The 22767-nt window shown below is 38.8% G+C and overlaps 3 protein-coding genes across 3 annotated transcripts; 1 reads left to right on the top strand and 2 right to left on the bottom strand.

Annotated features, from left to right (window-relative positions):
- Positions 1 to 582: 582 nt before the first annotated feature.
- On the bottom strand, positions 583 to 14198 carry LOC147337443 (uncharacterized). Its single transcript, XM_086262529.1, has 4 exons — positions 14085 to 14198; positions 13712 to 13944; positions 12179 to 12268; positions 583 to 842 (listed from the first exon to the last, which is right to left on the bottom strand). Exons 2-4 carry the CDS (start codon positions 13836 to 13838, stop codon positions 583 to 585), a joined length of 477 nt encoding a protein of 158 aa, XP_086118655.1. The 5' UTR covers positions 13839 to 13944; positions 14085 to 14198.
- Positions 3483 to 8731, top strand: LOC147337445 (uncharacterized). Its single transcript, XM_086305047.1, has 13 exons — positions 3483 to 3706; positions 4061 to 4098; positions 4395 to 4479; positions 4579 to 4669; positions 4809 to 4897; positions 4978 to 5105; positions 5200 to 5251; positions 6572 to 6669; positions 6772 to 6908; positions 6992 to 7057; positions 7245 to 7291; positions 7457 to 7605; positions 8324 to 8731. Exons 2-13 carry the CDS (start codon positions 4074 to 4076, stop codon positions 8644 to 8646), a joined length of 1290 nt encoding a protein of 429 aa, XP_086161173.1. The 5' UTR covers positions 3483 to 3706; positions 4061 to 4073; the 3' UTR covers positions 8647 to 8731.
- On the bottom strand, positions 8655 to 11511 carry LOC147337444 (uncharacterized). Its single transcript, XM_086262924.1, has 3 exons — positions 11485 to 11511; positions 9873 to 9980; positions 8655 to 9307 (listed from the first exon to the last, which is right to left on the bottom strand). Exons 1-3 carry the CDS (start codon positions 11509 to 11511, stop codon positions 8870 to 8872), a joined length of 573 nt encoding a protein of 190 aa, XP_086119050.1. The 3' UTR covers positions 8655 to 8869.
- Positions 14199 to 22767: the final 8569 nt, after the last annotated feature.

The following is a 22767-nucleotide window of genomic DNA, read 5'->3' as shown; positions in this document are numbered from 1 at the left end:
GACGTTATCTTTGCAAGATGGCAGCTGTCGAGCTAGCGCTTGAAGAGAGAGTCTCCCTTCTATATTTACTGTGGAGAGCAGAGCAGCGGCGTAAAAGACGTCCTCGCCGTACCTGAAATAAACTCTACATGTGTCAAGTTGGGTGCCAATATTTGCTGTGTAGTAGAACAGAGACATTAGTCATTACAAATGTTTATTGGAAAAAATATATAAATTCACTAACAAAAACATTAAACATAAATATATAAAATGTAACTATTTACAGAGAGAATGGTAAATGGTAAATGGCCTGCATTTGTATAGCGCTTTTCTAGTCCCTAAGGACCCCAAAGCGCTTCACACTACATTCAGTCATTCACCCATTCACACACACATTCACACACTGGCGATGGCAAGCTACATTGTAGCTACAGCTGCCCTGGGGCGCACTGACAGAGGCGAGGCTGCCGGACACTGGCGCCACCGGGCCCTCTGACCACCACCAGAGAAAGGAATAAAAAGGAACCCAGCTTGGAGTGGAAGAGCCTCAGAAAAATAACAACATTGTTTCTGCCCTTGAGAGCCTGCTGCCTCATCAGAAAACTACTGATTGCTAGGGTCTAATGTTTCCAAATTTAACACAGCTGTGCTGTTTTCAAAAACTAATTTATACATTTGAAATTTCACGAATTCTCGTGTCTGAGGCGGCATGCTCTCCAGAGCAGGAACAAGGCCGAGGAGGAAATGCTCCGTTGGAGACTGGCGTGGCCTCTTCAGGGACTCCAGGATGGCCAGCTCCACCGCCGATGGACCGTCATGGGACCTGTCCCTCGACCGCCTTTGAGCTGTCCTCCTCTGTGGGCCTGTAAAACACAGCACAAAACAACACAAAGTAATGAGAAGGCTGCTACTAGATTTTCATTTTCAAAATTAAAAAAAAAAAAAATACAAAAAACAGGATATAAACAGATTGGTTGTAGATATTTAGTAAAGGTAATCACAAGGGAATCCAAGCGAGTAGTGATGGCCTGCTTGAAGCTGACGCTCCGAAGCGTGTGTCGAAAAAAACAACACACTGGTTCAGAAGCACTGTGTCGAGGCTTGCTTCGTTTGGCAAAAGTCACGTGACCAGTGACGTCCGAAGCTTCATTACGCACGTAACTGCTTCGGTACCTGATTCAAACGGATATAAGGAAGTGAATCATCCTCGGGATTCGTGGAGTGTGTTGATGGTGACAGATAGCGAAGAGGTGATCATTCCACTGACAGATATGGAGCCAGCGAGGAAAAGAGGACGTTCTGGCGTGTGGGAATATTTTAAGTTGATTTTGCACAATTCATTTTATCTGCCGAAGTGAAAAACTTGAAATGTCCAAAATCATGTTTTCATAATGTAAATATCATTACAGCATATGACTTTAGGAACACTTCCATGTGAATTAAAGCTAATGAAGACTACAAAAATGTATTTGACACTATACGTACATTACATTGCTACAGTTTAGAAAATCATTTTGTTTATTGTTTTTAGGTGATAGTCTGCAGGACCCAGGAATACCTGCATATCTACCAACTTACAGTGTAGTCCCTGCACTCCACAGCCTCTTCTGTTCCATGCAAGTGGATTTTCTCCAGGGCAGGAGAAACTATTTCTAAGAAAAGAAACAGACTCAGCCAGCGCACAGTAACACTAATCCTCTTTTTAAATGTAAATAACAAAAGGGCTACCTTACATAGATCATGTTTTTACTTTGCAAGTTCTTGATTAGGGGTGGGTTTTGATTATTGCCTTTCTGATTACAATCCATGCTAAATTGAATAAAGTGATATTGATTCATTACAATCCTGTGTCGATTTGTAAATTAACGTTATTATGCCTGAAACGCCAGCATCTCAGGTTAAACCTCACAACATGTCGTCAAACACCATGCAGCTAAAACAGTAACTGGGAGCAGGTTTACGGATTCTGCATACAAACGTAAACACAGAGCGCGGACCCGACGCGTCAGAATCAGATTTTGGTGTGTCGTCGGGTCCGCGCTGTGTTTGCCTCTTTTTTCTTCGCTGGCTTCTGCAGCTGCAGGTTTCATAACTCTCTGTTTACATCTCTAATTAAGTCTCACATGTGTCAGCTTTCTTTTAATAGATACGAAATTATGGATACATACTGATAAATGACCAGAATTGTAATATTTCTGACTGAGGCAAAACTTTCCAGATTCCAATCAAATTGAATCGGATCCTGTATCGAATCAAAATGATTCTACAAATCAGTGACGATGCAGCCGTACTCAGCCCCCTAAGCATTTTCCCTTTCCAGTTCACAATCAATCCCACCCCTAGGTCAAAAATATGTATACGACAATTGGTCTAATCTAATATTTTGTATGAACCTGTCCAGCGATTAAATGACAAGTAGATGGAGGCAGGACTTCACAGCAGGGGCATACTCCATAATGTGCTGTGCAGTCTCATATGTATATTATATATATTGCTCACTTATTGTATTTACCAACATCAAGGACTTATGAGCAAAGAAAGGCCACACCATAGTGCATGTTTAAATAGGGAAAGTTTATTGATCAAAATGTATTACGCAAATACGCATTACATTTTTTTTCAGCCCCCCAATCGAGAAAACAAAACCAATTACATGTTCAAAGCAACGGAATGGTGGCCCAATATCAGAGAGAACTCCACTCTTGAGTGAGCAGTGATAATTGAGCAGTCCGTTTTATTCTGCAGATTCAAGCTGCTCTTTAAAATTTTCGCCACCAGATGTCACCGGAGAGGACTGTGTTGAAAAGCTTTGAGTAATGAACCGTTTTTCAATACAAGCTTCAGTGCTTCGGAAAGCTTCATTTGGCCATCACTACAAGCGAGTAAAAAGCTATCAGTGCCTGATGTACATACCTGTGGGTGCAGCAGCAGGAGCGGAGGGACCAGGGTACGGTGTACATTTTAGGACATCGTCAGGTATCAGACAAAAAATTGTCAGGTGTCAGTTGTCAAAAAAAAAGTTGTCAGGTATCAGAAAAAAAATTGTCAGGTGTCAGAAAAAAAATTGTCAGGTGTCAGTTGTCCAAAAAAAAAAAAGTCAGGTATCAGAAAAAAAATTGTCAGGTGTCAGAAAAAAAGTTGTCAGGTGTCAGAAAAAAAGTTGTCAGGTGTCAGACAAAAAATTGTCAGGTGTCAGTTGTCAAAAAAAAAAAAGTCAGGTATCAGAAAAAAAATTGTCAGGTGTCAGAAAAAAAGTTGTCAGGTGTCAGAAAAAAAGTTGTCAGGTGTCAGACAAAAAATTGTCAGGTGTCAGTTGTCAAAAAAAAAAAAGTCAGGTATCAGAAAAAAAATTGTCAGGTGTCAGAAAAAAAGTTGTCAGGTGTCAGAAAAAAAGTTGTCAGGTGTCAGACAAAAAAGTTGTCAGGTGTCAGACAAAAAAGTTGTCAGGTGTCAGAAAAAAAGTTGTCAGGTGTCAGACAAAAAAGTTGTCAGGTGTCAGAAAAAAAGTTGTCAGGTGTCAGACAAAAAAGTTGTCAGGTGTCAGAAAAAAAATTGTCAGGTATCAGAACACAAGGTACCAGAGAGAAAATCTTCCTGCAGGTGGCGCTGTTGTCATGTCCCACCCGAATTGATTTCCAAATACGTCATCAACGTGTGACCGTGGGAGAGCGTAAGGTCATTGACCTCACCGGAGTTTTACCGTGGTTCAGGCTCCTAACGACACAAGGTAAGTTTAACTTTTTCTCCCTTTTGTTCATATTTTTGCCACAGTTGTGTTATATTAAGTTGCAGTTATGTTGTGAAAGTTACATATCAGAGACGGAAAGCCAGTTTTGTACGAAACCAAATCAGTACTATTTTTGTCTGGCTAATTCATTCTAGCTAGCGACAGTGGTGAAACGTGATTCAAATTTAAACTGTTCAGTAATTGTTTTGTATACATTTCAGCAAATGGACAAGCTGAAAGCTTACGAGCAGCCTGCATCCTTTCTGTCGCTCTTTTTCTTTATTTCTCTTTTCTATATTGCTACTGTCGGGATATTTTTTGATCCTGATTTTTTTTTTCTGTTATTGTTTTTAGACTTTGCTGCAATATGTCATCTGACGATGATGAAAGGAGTATCCGACTCTGGCTGGTTCCCATGACTGTACCAAAAATACTTTTTTTTTTATTAAAAAAAGAGCATTAAAAATAAATGACTAAAGTACAACTTATTTATTAACTACTGTTCACCTATTTAATATCAAAGAAGTGTATTTTTTGCTACACGTTTTATTTGTGGGCACTGAATTGACGATGCTTTTAGTGTAATTGCCACATAAAAAGATTTAGTACTTTACTGGTTAATTACTTATGTTCAGTGTAAGAGGTGGGTGATCAATTAGACTGTTGTTGTTACACTTAACCTTTCAAGATATGATGATAATAACATTGTTCAACAAAGGCTTAAAACAAAAGGAAATCAGCTGTGCACTGAATTCATATGGGCATAAAATAAGGTAAGTCTGCATTTCAACAGTTTCCGTGACAACTCTCTAAAATGACAAAACATGCAGTTTGCATTCAATATAATGTAAGTCTGTGTTGTCTTTTAACAGTGAGAGGCATCTGAGACGAGTTTTAAAACTTCTAGGGTTGAAGCGAAGATGCCCCCAACGACCTTTTACTGAAATCCACAAAGCTGTGGAGGTAAGCGTTAAAACATCAGTGCAAAAAATATATATTTTCCTGAAGTCTGTGTCATGAGCTATTGTAGAAACAATAAATGTTATTTTCTGTAGTGATTAAAAAAAAAAAACATTCAATTGTCTGTTTGTTTGTTTTTTAGAGTGAGATGAAACAGTGGTCTCCTGAACAAGGAATCAGGGCAATGGTAAAGCGGGTAAGGGATGTCAGAGGAGTGCGGCCTTGTTACAGGTTGGTTAAATAGTGTGTATATAATCAAGTATTCTCTTGTTTTACTGTTGAGCTCATAGTAAAATCTATTGTTACTGTAGAGACGATGTTGCTAATATAATGAGGTATATGGATGCAAGTGGTCTTCAGAGGAGATCTCCTGGAAAGAAGAAAATTCCCCGTCGGAATTACATCAGCCGTGGTCCAAATGACACATGGCACATTGATGGTATTTATTTTATCTTTTCAATTAACCTTCCAAACATGTTTTGATGGTACTTCTGTTGAAACAAATTGTAATTATTATTTGTTGTTTCATATAGGCAATGATAAACTGAAGTTCTTTGGAATGTGGATACATTTGGGGATTGATGGGTAGGTTTGAATATGGCATTCGCTACTTAATTTATTATATTCAGTGATAGTACAAAGTTGCTTCAAGATAAGGATGTGCGGTAAACTGAGGTGTTATCTCTCCTGAGGAGTCTAGGGCAGGGATGGGCAAGTCCAGGCCTCGAGGGCCGGTGTCCTGCAGGTTTTAGATGTGTCCTTGATCCACAGCTGATTCAAATGGCTAAATTACCCTCACAACATGTTTTGTAGTTCTCCAGAGGCCTGGTAATGAACTAATCATTTTATTCAAGTGTGTTTACCCAGGGTGATATCTAAAACATGCAGGACACTGGCCCTCGAGGTCTGGATTTGGCCAAGCCTGGTCTAAGGGACCAAGATAAAGTATGAATAGTGAAGGAGTATTCAAGATGGCGGTTTTTAAAAGGCTTATTTCCTGCTAGTCTTAAAGTTCCATTTCAGACTGGCAGTTAATTTCAGGGAGGGCCAAGACCAACACAACAAACAAAACATCCCTGATATAAAGTAAACAGAATTTAACTCCAAAGAAAATAAAATGTACAATTTACGATAACCTACCTAACCAACACATACACAGGAGAATACAAGGGATTACAAAACAAAAGGCAGCTCTCCCCTCGCGTCAGTCTGAACACAGTCAAGAGTCACATTCAATTCCAAAGGCATGTAAGCCTACACAACTATGGCAGTCAAAATGGCCGGAGGAACCAGAAACAACGCCTAGACATAATACAATGGAAAACCAGCATACTCTTTGTCAGGGGAAGACATTTGTTCAAACACAAGCAAGAGAAATAAGACACTGCAGACCAAACTCAGAGTGTATAAGAGCGTGCGCACGGGTGAGTGTCTCTGAGGAACACACACACCGAATGCAGGCTTGCTTCCTTTATTTATAGGAAAAAGCAGGTTACATAGTACTTTCTCTTTTGTGAGAAGTCGAAGAGAGGTTAGGCATTAGATCAGCTTATCTGATCTTTCACACACTGGGGTAAGAATACAGAAGTATATCATGCTTTATCTGACATCACAGACACTGAAGTAAAGAATGCATCATTATATCATGTTTGTCAAACATCTCAGACACTGAGGTAAGGAATGCATCATGTTTTCCTTTCAATAGACTTGGTTAGGTGATTCTTCAACAATAGGCTTGGTTATGTGAAAATATATGAACACTTGAATATAAGGCACACTTGATTATATTGTATTTCATAAAAATCCTCTGTCACTCTTGGGGAATGTAACAAAAACCAAACATAGTGCCAAAACATGATTAAATCATATGTACAAGTGGCCACTTTTCTGTTTCTTTCTTTTCAGATTTTCCAGGAAGGTTCTATGGCTAAAGGTGGGCACATCCAACCGCAAACAAAACTTTGTGGCCAGATACTTCTTTGAGGCTGTTCAAGAACAGGGTGGTATGCAATATACTAAAAAAATGGGGGGTTAAAAAAGATTACATTTTGTTAATAAATTTATTTTTTCATCATTCACTAATTATCTTCAGTTTGTGTCTTTAGGCTGTCCTCAAATGATTCGGGGGGACAGAGGAAAGGAGAACCTTGTTGTGGGTCAAATGCAGATGGCATTTCACATGCGAGATCTTGGGAATCAGGCATGGAGGTGCTTCAGAATGGGGACATCAGTGCACAACCAGGTAGGTCTTTAAGCTGGTAAATGACTATTTCTAAAGTAACAACCTGACAACAAAACTGATAATGTCATGTTTCTGTTGTTTAGAGAGCTGAATGTTTCAACAGTATTTTAAAGCGGACATGGATTAAGAAATGGCTGACAACATTTGAGGTAAAGCAAATCTTTCACCTGTAAAACCTATTAACAAAGACTAGCCATCAAAATTTCGTTAAACATACGATGGATTAGTTTATCTGAAAACACAAGGCCAGAATCTGTGTTTATGTACATCTGTACCTTTTCACTAATGAAATTCTCACCTTCACAACTTATGTCTTTTTCAAAACAACATGCGTAGGCCATGATGGAGTCTGGGATCCTTGAACTGGACAATCCTGTGCACATGTAAGTCAATATTTTTAGACATGAAAAATAATCAAGCAGCAGTATGAAAGTATGTGGTCTAGGAATGCCTTTGTTTTTTGAGTACTGATTAAAATTTAGCTTTTACTTATTCTACCTCAAAGAAGCAGATGAACATATTAATTTTTTAATTCTCCTTTTTCATAGCAACTGCTTGCAGTACTCACACTTGCCACTGCTTCAAAGAGACTTAAAAACGGAGCAAACAGTTTGGAACACCCATGACATCCGCAAGCAACGCAATGCACCTGGTCCATTTGGGAAACCCGACCTTCTGTTTACCTCACCACCTCCTGGTATGTCATTTGAAAGCCTGTGGGGTTTTATTTTTTTGTTTGTTTTTTAACTTTCATTAGTTTACTTTTACTTTGATATAGCACTCTTCACAGGATAAAAACCACAAAGTGGCTTCACAATAATATAAAACAGATGAACATAAAACAGCACAATCGAACATACAGAATAAATGCAATCAAGGAAACGTAATGATGGAGGCAGAGCATTCCATGACCTGGGAGCCACCGCTTTGGAGAATCTCTTGCCTCTGGTCTTCTGGTGGGACTACTAACAGCCATTGATTAGATGATCACAGGCTGGGAGAGGGAGCGTGGGGTTCTATAAGATCAGAAATTAAGGCAGGAGCTTCACGATTCGGAGCATTGAAAGTCATTACTAAAATTTTAAAATGAATTTTCTAAAATATACTGGAAGCCAGTGTAATGAGCGTAAAACTGTTATAATGTGCTTTCTCTTTTGTGTCTTCCGAAGAAGCCTACTTGTAGTACAATAAGAGATTTCTGAATTTCTACTGTCAATACTAAAATGGCTTCATATTGACACCTTTAACTAAAAATTTATCTAAATGTTTGAGTGATATTTCCATCTTTAAGTTTCTGTAATAACATCTGTAAACACTGACTGCTTCTTATACAGGTTCTAGAACAGCTTTGTCATTATTCATTTATTTTTAACATTCAAAGTGAACATCTTTTCAATATTGTCTTTCATTCGCAGGATATGGCAATGTGCTGCACATTGTTGACCCAGACCTTTTAGACTATGCCAAGCAATTAATCTGTGAGAGGGAAGAGCCTTCACTGGTAGCAAACCAGGAATTCAGAGACATGTGCCAGAACATTTTAGAAAACAGCCAGTTTCCCTGCACACCTGATGGTTGCCTTGCTGCATACCTCATGCTAGTCCAAGAGCTCACAACTGCCATGAACAGAAATGCAGTTCCTACACCTTCTACGTTTGCCGAGGCAAATGACATATACATCTTTCTGAAGAGAGAGAGGATGGAAGGTGCACCAGTAAACATTTCCAATGACCAATAAAATCATACAACAGTGTTTGTTAACATTTATTTATCCTTGTTTAAAATCAACAGGTAATTTGAAAACTGTCTGACCAACAAAATGTACAATAAAATTTTGAAATACAATTGACAAGGTGCCATCTTTCATAATGATTCAGTGTTTCATTTACCACAACTTTTGTTAACAAAATGTAGAACATAATTCACATTGAAAGACTTTTGAACTGCAGACTGTAGCACCATTACCACTTGTAGCCATATCGGCTCGTAAGATCAAGGCCTGACTTGAGAAACTTAACAACATCAGATGCGGAAGGCCTTGAGTCTGGGTCATAGCTCACCAAACCACCAAGAAAACTGTTTTTGTCACTGAGATGTGATAGGGCATGTGGTGGGGTTTTGGTGGCCATTAGTGCAGCCAGTTCTCTTTGTTTTTTAACCATCCACGGAGCGGAACCCGTCAGGATCTCCAGATATGTGGCTCCGAGGGACCACATGTCTGTCTGGAACGAGGCCTCTTCAAACATCAGTATGCATTCAGGGGCCATGTAAAGATATGTGCCACCAGCTGGACCAGTAGCCTGGGCAGTGAACTTACTCCCTTGACGAAGCATCACAGTGTCTCTTATGTTTGCCATGCCCCAGTCTGTCAGGACTGCCTTTTTAGAAGGGTGGTGAACCTATAAGGTATACATATAAGAACTTACCAGGTTGTCTAAAATTTCACAAATGTTATCAAAAATGTCATTCCAAAGACCACAGCTCATAATTGGGGAAAAAAAAAAAACCCTCAAAGCTTTTAGCACCCAGATCACCCAATCACTGCAGATTTATTCTGAGATTGTTTATTATACCAAACATTAAAATTAACAGATTGGTTAATGATCCAACCCGGTTTTATAGTCCTGTGCATTTTTTAATCCCCATTCCACTTAAGCAAGTGGTACAGACTAATAAAAGAATAGAAACTTTCAGTTTGTAAAGCCTAAACTTACAACATGTTTGGGAATTTTGTAGGTGTGCAAGAACCAACATATTAAAGAAAAATTGGACTATTAAAGAAACAATGTAAGGCTTCTTACTTTAAAAAAAAAATCCTTTATATGAATATGCCAGAAACGTTTCTCATTGTTCAAATGTAGTGTTTAATAGACTGAAGAGAATAAAGTTAAATAAATAATATACTATTTTTATTTTGATCTTCAAAAACAAAGTGGAGAAAAAGAAAAATACAATATGGCTTACCATGACATTTGCTGGCTTTATATCCTGGTGAATGATTCTCTGTGCATGGATGTACTCTACTGCCATGGATAAGTCCAGTGATATGAAACCGGCATCATCCCCTTCAAGCTATCAAGACAATATATAATATTAATAAAACAATGCATAGCCAGGTGTGACAATCTAACATGTCTACCACTGGAAATGTATTACTTCAAATAGGATTAGTATTCAAATGCAACTGCTCGTAAGCTTTCAGCTTGTCCATTTGCTGAAATGTATACAAAACAATTACTGAACAGTTTAAATTTGAATCACGTTTCACCACTGTCGCTAGCTAGAATGAATTAGCCAGACAAAAATAGTACTGATTTGGTTTCGTACAAAACTGGCTTTCCGTCTCTGATATGTAACTTTCACAACATAACTGCAACTTAATATAACACAACTGTGGCAAAAATATGAACAAAAGGGAGAAAAAGTTAAACTTACCTTGTGTCGTTAGGAGCCTGAACCACGGTAAAACTCCGGTGAGGTCAATGACCTTACGCTCTCCCACGGTCACACGTTGATGACATATTTGGAAATCAATTCGGGTGGGACATGACAACAGCGCCACCTGCAGGAAGATTTTCTCTCTGGTACCTTGTGTTCTGACACCTGACAACTTTTTTTCTGACACCTGACAATTTTTTTTCTGACACCTGACAACTTTTTTTCTGACACCTGACAATTTTTTTTCTGACACCTGACAACTTTTTTTCTGACACCTGACAACTTTTTTTCTGACACCTGACAATTTTTTTTCTGATACCTGACTTTTTTTTTTTTGACAACTGACACCTGACAATTTTTTTTCTGACACCTGACAATTTTTTGTCTGATACCTGACTTTTTTTTTTTTGACAACTGACACCTGACAATTTTTTTTCTGATACCTGACTTTTTTTTTTTTGACAACTGACACCTGACAATTTTTTTTCTGACACCTGACAACTTTTTTTCTGACACCTGACAACTTTTTTGTCTGACACCTGACAATTTTTTTTCTGACACCTGACAACTTTTTTTCTGACACCTGACAACTTTTTTTCTGACACCTGACAATTTTTTTTCTGATACCTGACTTTTTTTTTTTTGACAACTGACACCTGACAATTTTTTTTCTGACACCTGACAATTTTTTGTCTGATACCTGACTTTTTTTTTTTTGACAACTGACACCTGACAATTTTTTTTCTGATACCTGACTTTTTTTTTTTTTTAAACTGACACCTGACAATTTTTTTTCTGACACCTGACAACTTTTTTTCTGACACCTGACAATTTTTTTTCTGACACCTGACAACTTTTTTTCTGACACCTGACAACTTTTTTTCTGACACCTGACAATTTTTTTTCTGATACCTGACTTTTTTTTTTTTGACAACTGACACCTGACAATTTTTTTTCTGACACCTGACAATTTTTTGTCTGATACCTGACTTTTTTTTTTTTGACAACTGACACCTGACAATTTTTTTTCTGACACCTGACAATTTTTTTTCTGATACCTGACAATTTTTTTTTTGACAACTGACACCTGACAATTTTTTGTCTGATACCTGACGATGTCCTAAAATGTACACCGTACCAGGGACTGGGGAGCCAGGAAAAGCATGTGATGGACCGAGCAGTGAAGGAAACTTAGGCACAGGTTAAAGTCCAAAAAATGATTTTTTATTTAACCCAAAAAACATAATTGGTTAACTCATGCAAAAAGAATCAAAATCTTGGGCCCATAAAAGAGGTCAAACTAACAAAACTCTACTCAAAGTTGACAACACAACTGATAACTCACACAAACTAACCTAACTTAACGAGACAAAGGGGAAACTTAAATAGTGGCTGATCAGCCCACAAAAACAGGAAAAGGGGTAAAAACACACAAAACCTAACTAAACCAAACATAATGAACTCCAATTCCCCCCCATGGTCCTGAATTATGGCGTGAACCAATTTGTAGCCTTCCTTTAAAGCTCGCTCCGCCCCTTTTCCACCTCTTGGCTCCTTAATCAAGGGACTGGAACAGCTGCAACTAAGGTAACTCAGAAAACAAAAGATTAATCATACATAACAGTGTAAACTAAAATGTGCGCACTTATTTTAGAATGCAGTGTTATGTGGATATGTGATTGAATTCTAAACCAAAACTAGTTATTTATTGTTCTGTAAATAAATTCCTATATTTAAAGAAAGAAATGTGAATGCAATATTACTTATAAGCCTCTACACTAACATGGTGATATTACCACTGTGTGGCTGTAAGTGCAGCCATCACAACATACCTGTGGGTGCAGCAGCAGGAGCGGAGGGACCAGGGACTGGGGAGCCAGGAAAAGCAACAGGTGATGGCTGTGGTGCATAATCAGTTGACTCTATCAAGACAATATTAAATGTTAACAGGTTGAAAACAATAGTCATAGAGAAATTATATACAGTGGTCTCTCATTTATTCCAGCACATGAACAGTAGTCGCAGTTCTCACAAGTTGATTCTCAAAGTTCAAACCTTTGTCGATTTTAAAACGTAAAAGTATTATTATGCCGCGCTTTTTCTCCTTCTGCGGCGCCACTTTCGTGCGCCTTTTTCCCTCAGGTGTGTATTTCCGAATGAGGTTCATAGTTATGAGTGTTTTTGTGCTGTCTTTTCTATTGGACGTGATGGTTATCAAAACCAAACATGATAAGTTTGGCAAGCGCAGGAGACACGACACGGAGGAGATTTGTCAATCAGGCTGCAGAATGCAATGCACATTGTTGAAAGCTGTACGGTGCAATAAAAAAAATCAGCGAAAAGGCGAGGCAGTGACAGATGAACAGTGGGACCACTGTATACTGTTTATTAATAAACAAAATATATTCCTATATGACAACACGCATAAATTAACTGCCTACATTAACCCTTTAAGACCTACCATAGAACCAAGTCCGCCAGAGCTTATATTATATTTTTACATGCTGTGGAGCCATTTTTGGGAGCATTTCAAGTTGATATACATCAATACAACCATTATAGCCCAGATTTTAATAATATGTCTGCATTAAGTGCATAGTAATTACATAAATTGCAAAAAAGCGCAATAAACTACAAAAAAATTGAAAATCGTTTTTGTTTTTTTAACATATATTGCTAGTTACAGAAATTTAAGAGGCTTATCCCTCAAAATTGTAAATACAAAAAAGTTGCACAAACTAGTTTCCCACCACAGGAAATTTATTTTAAGTGTCTTCATAGTTTTATTTTTGAAATACACCAATTTTCATATACTGCAAGAAAAACGAAAATAAATATTATAATGCAAATTTGCAAAATAACAGCATATGCATCAAAATAAACTATTTCCAGCAGTGCAATATGAGTCCTAAGCATCCCAGAAACGACACAGAAAGTCATAAAGTCAAACATAACTTTTAAAAACACAAGTATAGACTCATAAGGCCCCAATGGTAAAAAAAACTACATTTCCGCAAAATGACGTCACGTCCGGTTTCGGGAAGGTCATGGCGGACATGCGATAGTTCACGCCGATGGACGTAGGAAGTGTTATGAACAGCTACTTGGATCGGCAAAGCGTGTTTCTGGAATATTATGTTTTTGTTGCTGCAAGTGCTTTTTATGCAGTTTTTGCAAAGCTATATGTGGAAGGAAACTGTGACCTAGGACAAGCTGATGGCATAAGATGTAAGTACAACTCCTCCGGTTTCATATGCAAAAAAAATTATTGCGCTAGCTTACGTGGTTGCAGTGCTACCGGGATTTAAAAATAGTTAAGCAAAATGGAGCATGTCCGCTCCGACCGGCTCTAAAGGTAAACATACCTTCTGACTGACACTCCCCTGCTGCCTCTCTGGGCTGTCCCTGGTCCTCGGGGGGGAAGTTCTCCACAGTCCGCACCATATTGCCGCTTGTCTCCCGCGGGGCGAGGAAAGGGTCCAGAAACCCCATGACCACGAAGAACTTCCATCTCTTACCCGATCCTGCTGCATCCTACTCCTCTTCTCCTTATTATATGTGTCCCTGAGGCTCTTCCACTTTCTCCTGCAGATGTCCTCTGAATAAACACATTATCTTGTTAGCAGAAAGGTATTTGTACATCAGTGGAAAATAGCGGGACAGTAGGCGAGCTTGCTAACTTTTGCGTGGCTTCATCGGGTCAGTCTGAAAATTCAAAAGAAGAATGAATGAACTTACCAGGTTGCCCGATCTCCTCACTTATGTGCCTCCAAGCTAGGTCCTTTTTATTCCTGTCTCAGTAGAAGTAGCAGCTAGCATCATATAGCTCTGGATGATTAGCCACGACACTGATGAGCTTTTCCTCCATGTGACAAAGTGGCTAGGACAGAATTCATTTGCCATTTGTCACTTGCATATATTATTATTTTGTGTTCTGTTATCCTATAGTCTATCATAATGCTTTAATGTAAACACAGTAGTGATGTGTCGGTCGTGAACAAAAAGGCTCTTAGAGCCGGATCTTCGACGTGAGCCGGCTCCTTATCACGAGCCGTGGGTTGTTGTTGTTTTTTTTTTCTCTCACCCTCTCTCTCGCACTTTTTTTTCGCTTCACTCCGCATGTACTCCCTTGTGCTTTGCGCTGGGGGGGGGGGGGGTGTAGTTACACTCGCAGTAGCACAGGAACAGGAGGGGAGGGAGGGAGAGACGGAGAAAGAAGGCCAGGGACAACAACTCACATTAGAAAGGTATAGTAATCATCGACAACTATTTTCAGTTGCGGATGATTCAGAAAGTTTATTCATGCTGGCCTATATGACAGAGAATATGCATCTTCTTTTTGTTTTCATATTTAAATTTATATTTAATTGTGTTGTGGTTTGCAGTGTTTTGTGTGGTTTCACTTTAAATTTGTTTAAAAGGAAAAAGCTGAAAATTTAAATAGTTAAAAGTTGAAATGTAAAAATATTATTTTTTGTATTATATGATTTATTACATTTTATGTGGAGTGAATAAATAAAAGTATATTTACGGTGGCCCCTAGAGACAAAGCACGTACAAACTCCAAAACACGTAAAAACTCCAAAACACATACAAAAGACAACAGAAGTGCTCCAGAATGCTAGGCGCAGTGTTGAGCTTTTGTTACCTAGTGGCTACACAAGCCAGCAAGTACCAACGATCGGATTTGGTGTGTGGTAGTAACAGGTAAATGAACATTTTTGTTTAATTATTTGAATGTATATGAGTGCTTGTGTATGAGTACACAAACCATACACATATGCTTTCAATTGTGTAATTTAAGTGATCTAGGTAGCTCTGTTTTGGAAGTTCAGTTAACGCTAGAAATGTGTTTTGGAGTTTGTATGTGTTTTGTCTCTAGGGGCCACCGCATATATTTATATATAAACATATATAAATAAAACCACTTTTTTTTACATTAGTAATTCCTTTTGTGCATAATTTTATATTATTGTTAATAATAAATTAATTAAAGCAACAAAACAACCTGAAGAGCCGGTTGGGAGCCGAAAGAGCCGGCTCTTTTTAATGAGCCGAGCCGAAAGAGCTGGTTCTCTAAAAAGAGCCGGAAATCCCATCACTATAACACAGCACATGTAACCTTGGCTCTATATACTATCCCGGGTCTGTTTGTCGTAGCATTGGTCATATTCATTTCATCTGTGCAAATGTACTTAAAGCTAAATGTCACTTCATCATTAATTGATTTGGATCTTTCATTTGTTTATGTAGTTTGGTTATACTTACCATTGTCTGTTCCTTTGAGCAGGTCCTATGTGTAAAACAGGTATGTGGGAAGGGCCGCCACAATACTTCCTGATTTTATAGGATATGATGTCACTGATCATGTCAATTGGGTGTAACCAAATGAAGGGGTATTTCTTTTGTGTAAAATTGTTTATTTCATTTAAAATAACCTCATGAGTCAGAGTAAGTGAAGAGATTGACTTTTCAAACTGTTTAGTTGGGTGAATGAGTTTGTTAAGTGGAAAAATGATTTTATTCCTGTTTCTTTGTCTAGACTGTGTTATTTAGTCTACCCTGTTTTCCCAATGGTAGAAGTTAATGAGATCCAGGTGTGAGTGGAATTCTATATAAAGCAGGTGAAATTTTGACTGACAGGTTCTTATGTTTTTGTGACACAAATTGTTGAAAGGTGACGCCAGAAAATAAAGAACACTTAAAAGAAACTTGAACAGTCTGCAGATGCTGTCTTCCTATCACTTTCCATTAGTGATGGGCAGATGAAGCCCCATGAAGCACTGAAGCTTTTCATCCAATTGGTTCACCCCAACGCGAAGCTTCATGAAGCTTCATTTGCTCTAGCAGGACACCTACTGGACGTAAAAATAATAGCTGGCATGAATTTGAAGAGTGTGGCATTTTGCACACAGCCTGTAAATGTCAACAACAAAAGGAGTGTGTAAAACATGTATATTGTAGTGATGGCAGTATACTGTGTATATTTATAGTGGCAGTATGGGAAATGATTATTTGGAAATGCTTGAAATGGAAATGATCATTTACTGTGAGGTGAGGTGTGGTTGGGGTGTGGACAGTGGTTGTGCTTTTGTAACGTTGAGGTATGGACAGCTACACACTGAGCCTCAGTCCTGCCTGTTCACATTTTATTCTGTAAAAACTAAATTTTCACTGCTTTTATGACCTTTTTAGTGGGGAGAACATAGCTAGGATTTAATGATTTAACAAATCTTTTGAATCCTTTGTCCTCCACAATGCTAAATGGCTGGGAGTCCTCAATCACCATGCTGACCAGGTCTTCATCTATTTGAGATTGTTCTCCTGAGGAAAGACAATAAAGATAAAGCACATATATAAATATCACATACGTAACTTATAACAGTTGTATAATATTGTTATATCATTTAGTAACATTACTGCATGCTATATTATCATTGCATTTGATGGCTCACCTGGTCTTGCTCCACAATCGGTGTCCCCCTTATTCTCATGCAAAGCTCTGTAGTGCCTAAGCATGGATGAGGTGTTGCTGTTATATCCCAGCTCCCTGGCACACAGCAAACACTTCACCTTGTACAAAAGTCAAGACAGCTCAACATAAATTGTATTGCACCATCAGTATCATGAAAATACATCTTCTGTAGAAATTTACATACCTTGTTGGGAGGAATAAGATCAAAATGTTCCCACACAGGGGAGGACATCCTCCTCTTCTTAGCTGGCTCTATTCTCTCCTGACTTTCTCTCCTCACTCTCATAAACCTCCAAACGGTCTCCAAACTCTCACTAACCGCAACTCTCCATCAAACACCCACATTGTGAATGAAGTCTGAGGGGTTTATATCGCTGTCATATCTCGCGGCAAAGTTCGAACCACTTCATGAACCAGTCACGTGGTACAGCCGGGCAGCGAGGCTTCGGACGTCATCATTTTCAGCTCCTCCCATAAATGAAGCAAGCCTCGATACGCGCTTCGCGGAAACGCCCCCTCCATTACTCGACACACGCTCCGAAGCCTCGATACAGAACGTCCCATCACTACTTTCCATGCTGCTTTTGTTACGCTACTTCACACTCCATACTGAATAAAGAATGAAGGGCTTTGGCTGGATCTTTGACCTAGGTCAGAGCCACGTCACCAGGCTCCTGATTGGTTGTCGCGGCGCGAATTGACGCTGGAGTTCAGATTTTTCCAACTCGAGTGGTAGACGTGAAATGCGCGTATGCACAAAATGCAACACAAAAACTGATGCGCGTGGTTTCATTCGTGAGTCAAACGCGCCAGATGCGCTGCTGTGACGCGCGTTTTTGTGACGTAAATCTGCTTCCGAATTTTCGCGGGTCATCACGCCTCTACATTAACTTTACATGTAAACCTGACGCTCTGGCCGCGTCTATCGCGTTTGGTGTGAACAGAATGTTTGAACAAGAGTGCTGTCTCACATTTTGTCAGATCTAAGAAACATAATGTATCTAATTTTTATTGTAGTATTACCTGGGGAACATGCCCCAATCGCATCAAAAGCATCAATTAATGTATTTGGTTTTCACCAAACACATTAATTGAATTGATGAAAGCATGAAGTTTACCATAGAGGATACTAAGGAAAATATGTGAATTTTCCTGGACTGTGTGGTTACTAATGAGGAAGGAAGCCTCAACAATGAAGTTTACTGGAAATCCACACACAGACCAGTACTTACTCTTTGACTGCCACCACCCGATGGAACACAACTTGCGGAGATCAGAACCCTACACCATCAGAGAGAGAATGTTCCCTCAAAGGCAGAAGGGGAAAAAAGGAATACTCACATGTAAAGGAACCTCTTAAAACATGTGAATATCCCAACTGAATCTTCATCAAACCAGATGCAAAGGAAATAATGCCAGACACCAACTAGGTAGAAACAGAAATACAACAGAACAACATTGCTCTCTTTTATGTGGTAGGTTTGTCAGAGATGTCTGACAAAATCTGCTTCATTTGCTATGTTTGTTGTTGTTATTGCTTGTGTGCAGTGTCCTTGAGTGTTTTGAAAGCCGCTTTCTTAAATCAAATTTATTATTATTATTTATTTCTACAACAAAACTCCCAAACACAAGCTAAACAATATAGTGTAGGAGTATAGGAGAACCCAAACAGCCACGCCTGAAAGCTCACATGGCACAACAGAGAAGAACCACCTCAACAGGACTGCGTCTAAAGTTAAAAGGGCACTATTTCAAGGATGTCATCAAGGTCCACCGTGAACAACCGCTATTGAATAGAGGTGGAAGTTTACAACACCACCTACAATGCAGTCAGTAGGCCACCTAATGGATGGGGTTCTTAGTCCCAGGTGATGGTAATGACATCTTTTTTTGTTTTTTTGCATTTTGGCTCATGTGATGACTCACATAATCAATAGTTGGTCAATGGACAAAAGACTCTTGGATGAGAGGTGAGTTAATTTCACAAACGTACACAGACACAATTAAAAAAAATCAAATAAAACGCACTCTACTCTGAATAACATGCATTAATTAGTATCACCATGTAAAGAGCAGGATGCATTGTATGAATGAACAAACAGAATAACTGATATTGTTTTTCCAAGAAAGCTGAAACTCTTTTGCAGTTAATCTGCATGCATAAAGTGACACACTACATCGAACATGTAATGTGTACAGCTCATAATTTGGTATTGAGCTGCCAAGAACTTACAGTTTGCAATTAATTCTAATAATAATCCCAACCTTCAGCACATGGGAAAAAGACAAAGATTATGGGCTCAGATTGTGGTCATAAATGTTTTGTACTTTGTGTGTGTGTAAAAAAGATTTGTGTGTGGATTTAGCCAAAAAATACGTGTGAAACTCTGCACTCAAGTTTCAAGTTACAAGTACGAATTTTGACCCTATTTTTCTTCCTTTCATCTGATTGGCCAATGTCATGTCAATTTAACTATCCAATCAGAGAACAGATGGGTTTGGCTGTTGGAGGGGTGCTTTTTTGAACTGCAGGTCCTTGAGGAGTAAAAACATGTATCGCTAATTCATAACAAAGAAGGCATTGTAACTAGCCCCACTAGTGTCATTTCAAATGTGAAATGTTTTTACTCCTCAAGGACCTGCAGTTCAAAAAAGCACCCCTCCAAATTATTATTAAAATCCTTCAAAATTCTGCCAACCCAAACATGAGGCACTACCTGCTGTGGAGACCTCTTGTGAATAATTGAGCAGCTAAAAGTCATTTAAATGTAGTATATCTGCATTTAAGACTGTTGAATTCTAAGATTCCCTTCATCTAATTAGTATGTTAATGAATGTTATGGGGCCAAATCAGTGCACTCTTAGAAGTAGAGGTACAGTAAAAGTCTATTTCTTTCCCAATTACTGGGCCTCATGGTCATTTTTAGCACATTTCACAAACAGTAAAAGGTCTGTATTTGTACAGATTCTTCAAGTTTTTAAGATGCAATATTAGAAGATATTTTCATTTTGTATTTGGATGGAAAAAAGTAAAATGTGAATTTTCTTCATACATTTTAAGATATGGTGTGTTTTGGGAGCCTGAGATGTTCCGAGAGAGATGGAGTCTAAGGCTACGTCCACATGTACACGGGCATTTTTAAAAACGAAGATTTTCTGTTTTCGTTTAGAAAAAAAATCCCATAAAAGCCAAAAACGAAGGAAAAATGCTGCTAGGAACATGCCAAAGCAGCAGGTGGCGCTATATTCCTATATTCCGTGTAGAAATGTCGGCCAATCAGAAGTCAATAAACCTGGGCGGGAAAGAGTAAACAAAGATGGCACATAGAAGCAGAACTGAGTCGTATGTGTGGAGAGACAGTAACTGTGTGTGTATATGTAAGCATTTAAACACTGCAGAGAGAAAAATTAACAGTAACATATTTTGTCTACGTCCGCCATTGTAGAAATTCATTTCACCGAAACAATAACGTGGCGCACAGTGTGACGTCAAAAAATGTGCACACCTTTGACACTGCGTTTTCTCCGTTTACCTCGTCCACACGTAAACGCAAAAACTGAGTTTTTGAAAATATCCACCCTGGCAGGAGTTTTTAAAAATCTCAGTTTTCAGTGACCGAAAACGCAGTTTATGTGTGGACAAAAGGCGCAAAGGCATAGAAAAATCTGCGTTTTCAAAAATACCCGGGTACGTGTGGACATAGCCTAACCTGACCTGACACATAGACATAGACAAACAGGCACACACAGACACAAACGCTTATGCACACACTCTAAACATGAGTGCTATAGAAATACTAAGCACTCGCCTAACATGGAGAGTATAGAAATACTCAGCACTCGCCCAACATGGAGACAAAGAGAAATGAACACTGTACACACACTTACAGGGCAATTGGCCCCAGACTCAGGAGATGGTTCCCTTTACTCTGGGGTGGAGATGAGCAGACTGGTCTTTAACATTCCTGCAGTTTAAGTAATTGGTGTGTGTCATTTGGCTTTGAATAATATTGCCTACAGGAAACTGAATTTGTCCTAACACAGAACGCTGTGGAACTCCACAATTAACTTTTGTGAACTGAGCAATAAATCAGATAAAAAAATCAGAGACACTAGATAAAAACTCTAAGAAAGGGCCAGATGGATTATAGATGACCACAAATGCCAGAGACTTCTGTTTATGGCTACACTTCTCCCTCAACATCACCCAGCCTGCCTGTTTTTTCCAATTGCTTAGGGCAAAGTCTTGGGGGAAAGCTCACGGTGGCTTTGCTACCTTTGGCCGGACTGACTACAGGGGCCTGGCTAGCTACAGGATTTTCTAGGGTCTGGAGACAGGTCTCCATTTCACTAATCCTGGCCTCCAGAGCTGTAAACAGGCTACATCTACTACAAGTATCTTTAGTAGTAAAGGAGGCTGAGGCTGAGCTAAACAATTGACGCGCTGAGCAGGAAAATGTGGGACAGACAGGTAAAAAAGCCATGGTGCTACTGACTTGGCTATGAGCTAAGCTAAGCTAGCAATTCCCAAAAGACAAAAAGAATGAATATTATGAATGTAATTAGCAGGAAAATGTAAGTTCTTATCTAAAGGGTTTTAGTGAACAAAACACCACTGTGCCTCATTGGAAAAGAGAGTGGAATAGTGGCATAGTGGAATAGTGGCAAAAAACATACCTTTTCCTATTTTTAGACAAATTAGACATATTTTTCTAATTTTAAGGTGCAGAATTGTTGCCAAAGTTTTAAGATGGTCTTGAGTTTAAAAACACAAAAATACGAATATTCTTTGTCAAGCTTAGAACAGTGTTCCGACCCAGGAAGCCATTGTTCCTTTAAAGGTACAATAAGGTAACATATTTTCTGAGAGTGCAGTGTATTTGGGATATAACTGAGGATTTATTATAATTCCCAGTATCTCCAGCACCTTTACCTTACTATTCAGTTTGGGATTCATTGGTATAAAACCTTCCATTCCTCAGATTCCCCAAATCATATTGAAGAGACGGCACACGTCATACCAATATGATATGTGCCCTCAAATGTAATGGAATCTGATTTATTTCCCCCCACACAATAAAAAATGTCACACAGAGAGTTGCTTTTTCTTCCTGCCGAAAACACTCCCTGCCTATATTGGATAATTTCCGCAGGATGTCATGCCACTGAATTCCCAGACCAGCTTGCTATTATCGGGGGTTTGAGTGCTGGACGGATCGGAAGGAAACGCTTCATCAAATGTGACCCACTTAGCTGCTGGAGAGGCACCAAAGGACCACCGTGGCAATTATTTAAACCTCTGCTTTATTATTCATAATTAGCAGACACTGTACAAAGTCTGAATGTGTGTGTGTGTATGTGTGAGAGCCTGTGTGTCTGATAAAGCCCTCCTGATAACATGCCACCTCTATGCAGGAAAAATAATAGAGCAGAACAATTTGTATGCATAGCTGAGAGTAAAAAAAAAAGAAGTGTGTGCACATTTTTAATGTTGGACACAAATGTGTAGAATATGCTTTATAAATTTCAGTTCATAATTTCTATGTTTCCCTTTTGTAAACATATACACTACTAGTGAAACGTTTGGACAAAACTTCTCATTTAATAGTTTTCTTTAGTTTTACTACTTTCTACATTGTAGATACATACTGAAGACATTAAATACATGAAGCAAGATACAATGAATTATGTACCAAATTGAAAATTGAACACTGAATGTGTTTTATATTTTATATTCCTGAAAGGAGCCACCTTTGCTTTGTTGACAGTGCTACAAACTCTTGGCCTTCTCTTAATGAGCTTCATGATGTTGTCACCTTAAATGGTTTCACTTCACAGGTAGGCCTCATCAGGGTTCATTTGTGGAATTTCTTGCCTTCTTCATGGGGTTGGGACTATCAGTTGTGTTGTGCAGAAGTCAGGTTGGTACACAGCTGACAGCCGTAT

This window comes from Aulonocara sp. 'chitande type north' Nkhata Bay, linkage group LG2, assembly GCF_057382095.1.
Source record: "Aulonocara sp. 'chitande type north' Nkhata Bay isolate Kocher_YH1m ecotype deep benthic linkage group LG2, A_spYH_male_GT1.1, whole genome shotgun sequence".
Taxonomy (NCBI): Eukaryota; Metazoa; Chordata; class Actinopteri; order Cichliformes; family Cichlidae; genus Aulonocara; species Aulonocara sp. 'chitande type north' Nkhata Bay.
This window is presented reverse-complemented; position numbering and strand designations above follow the sequence as displayed.

Excerpts from the sequence above, each read along its gene's own strand:
- LOC147337445 (XM_086305047.1), top strand. The coding sequence starts at position 4,074 with ATGTCATCTGACGATGATGAAAGGA. Across the intron at positions 4,099-4,394 it reads ATCTGACGATGATGAAAGGA|ATATGATGATAATAACATTG; the intron begins GTATCCGACTCT and ends TAACCTTTCAAG. Across the intron at positions 5,252-6,571 it reads ATACATTTGGGGATTGATGG|ATTTTCCAGGAAGGTTCTAT; the intron begins GTAGGTTTGAAT and ends CTTTCTTTTCAG.
- LOC147337444 (XM_086262924.1), bottom strand. The coding sequence starts at position 11,511 with ATGCTTTTCCTGGCTCCCCAGTCCCTG. Across the intron at positions 9,981-11,484 it reads TCCTGGCTCCCCAGTCCCTG|CTTGAAGGGGATGATGCCGG; the intron begins GTACGGTGTACA and ends TTGTCTTGATAG. Across the intron at positions 9,308-9,872 it reads TAAAGCCAGCAAATGTCATG|GTTCACCACCCTTCTAAAAA; the intron begins GTAAGCCATATT and ends TATACCTTATAG.
- LOC147337443 (XM_086262529.1), bottom strand. The coding sequence starts at position 13,838 with ATGGGGTTTCTGGACCCTTTCCTCGCCCCGCGGGAGACAAGCGGCAAT. Across the intron at positions 12,269-13,711 it reads AGGGGAGTGTCAGTCAGAAG|AGTCAACTGATTATGCACCA; the intron begins GTATGTTTACCT and ends TTGTCTTGATAG. Across the intron at positions 843-12,178 it reads TCCTGCTGCTGCACCCACAG|GCCCACAGAGGAGGACAGCT; the intron begins GTATGTTGTGAT and ends TGTGTTTTACAG.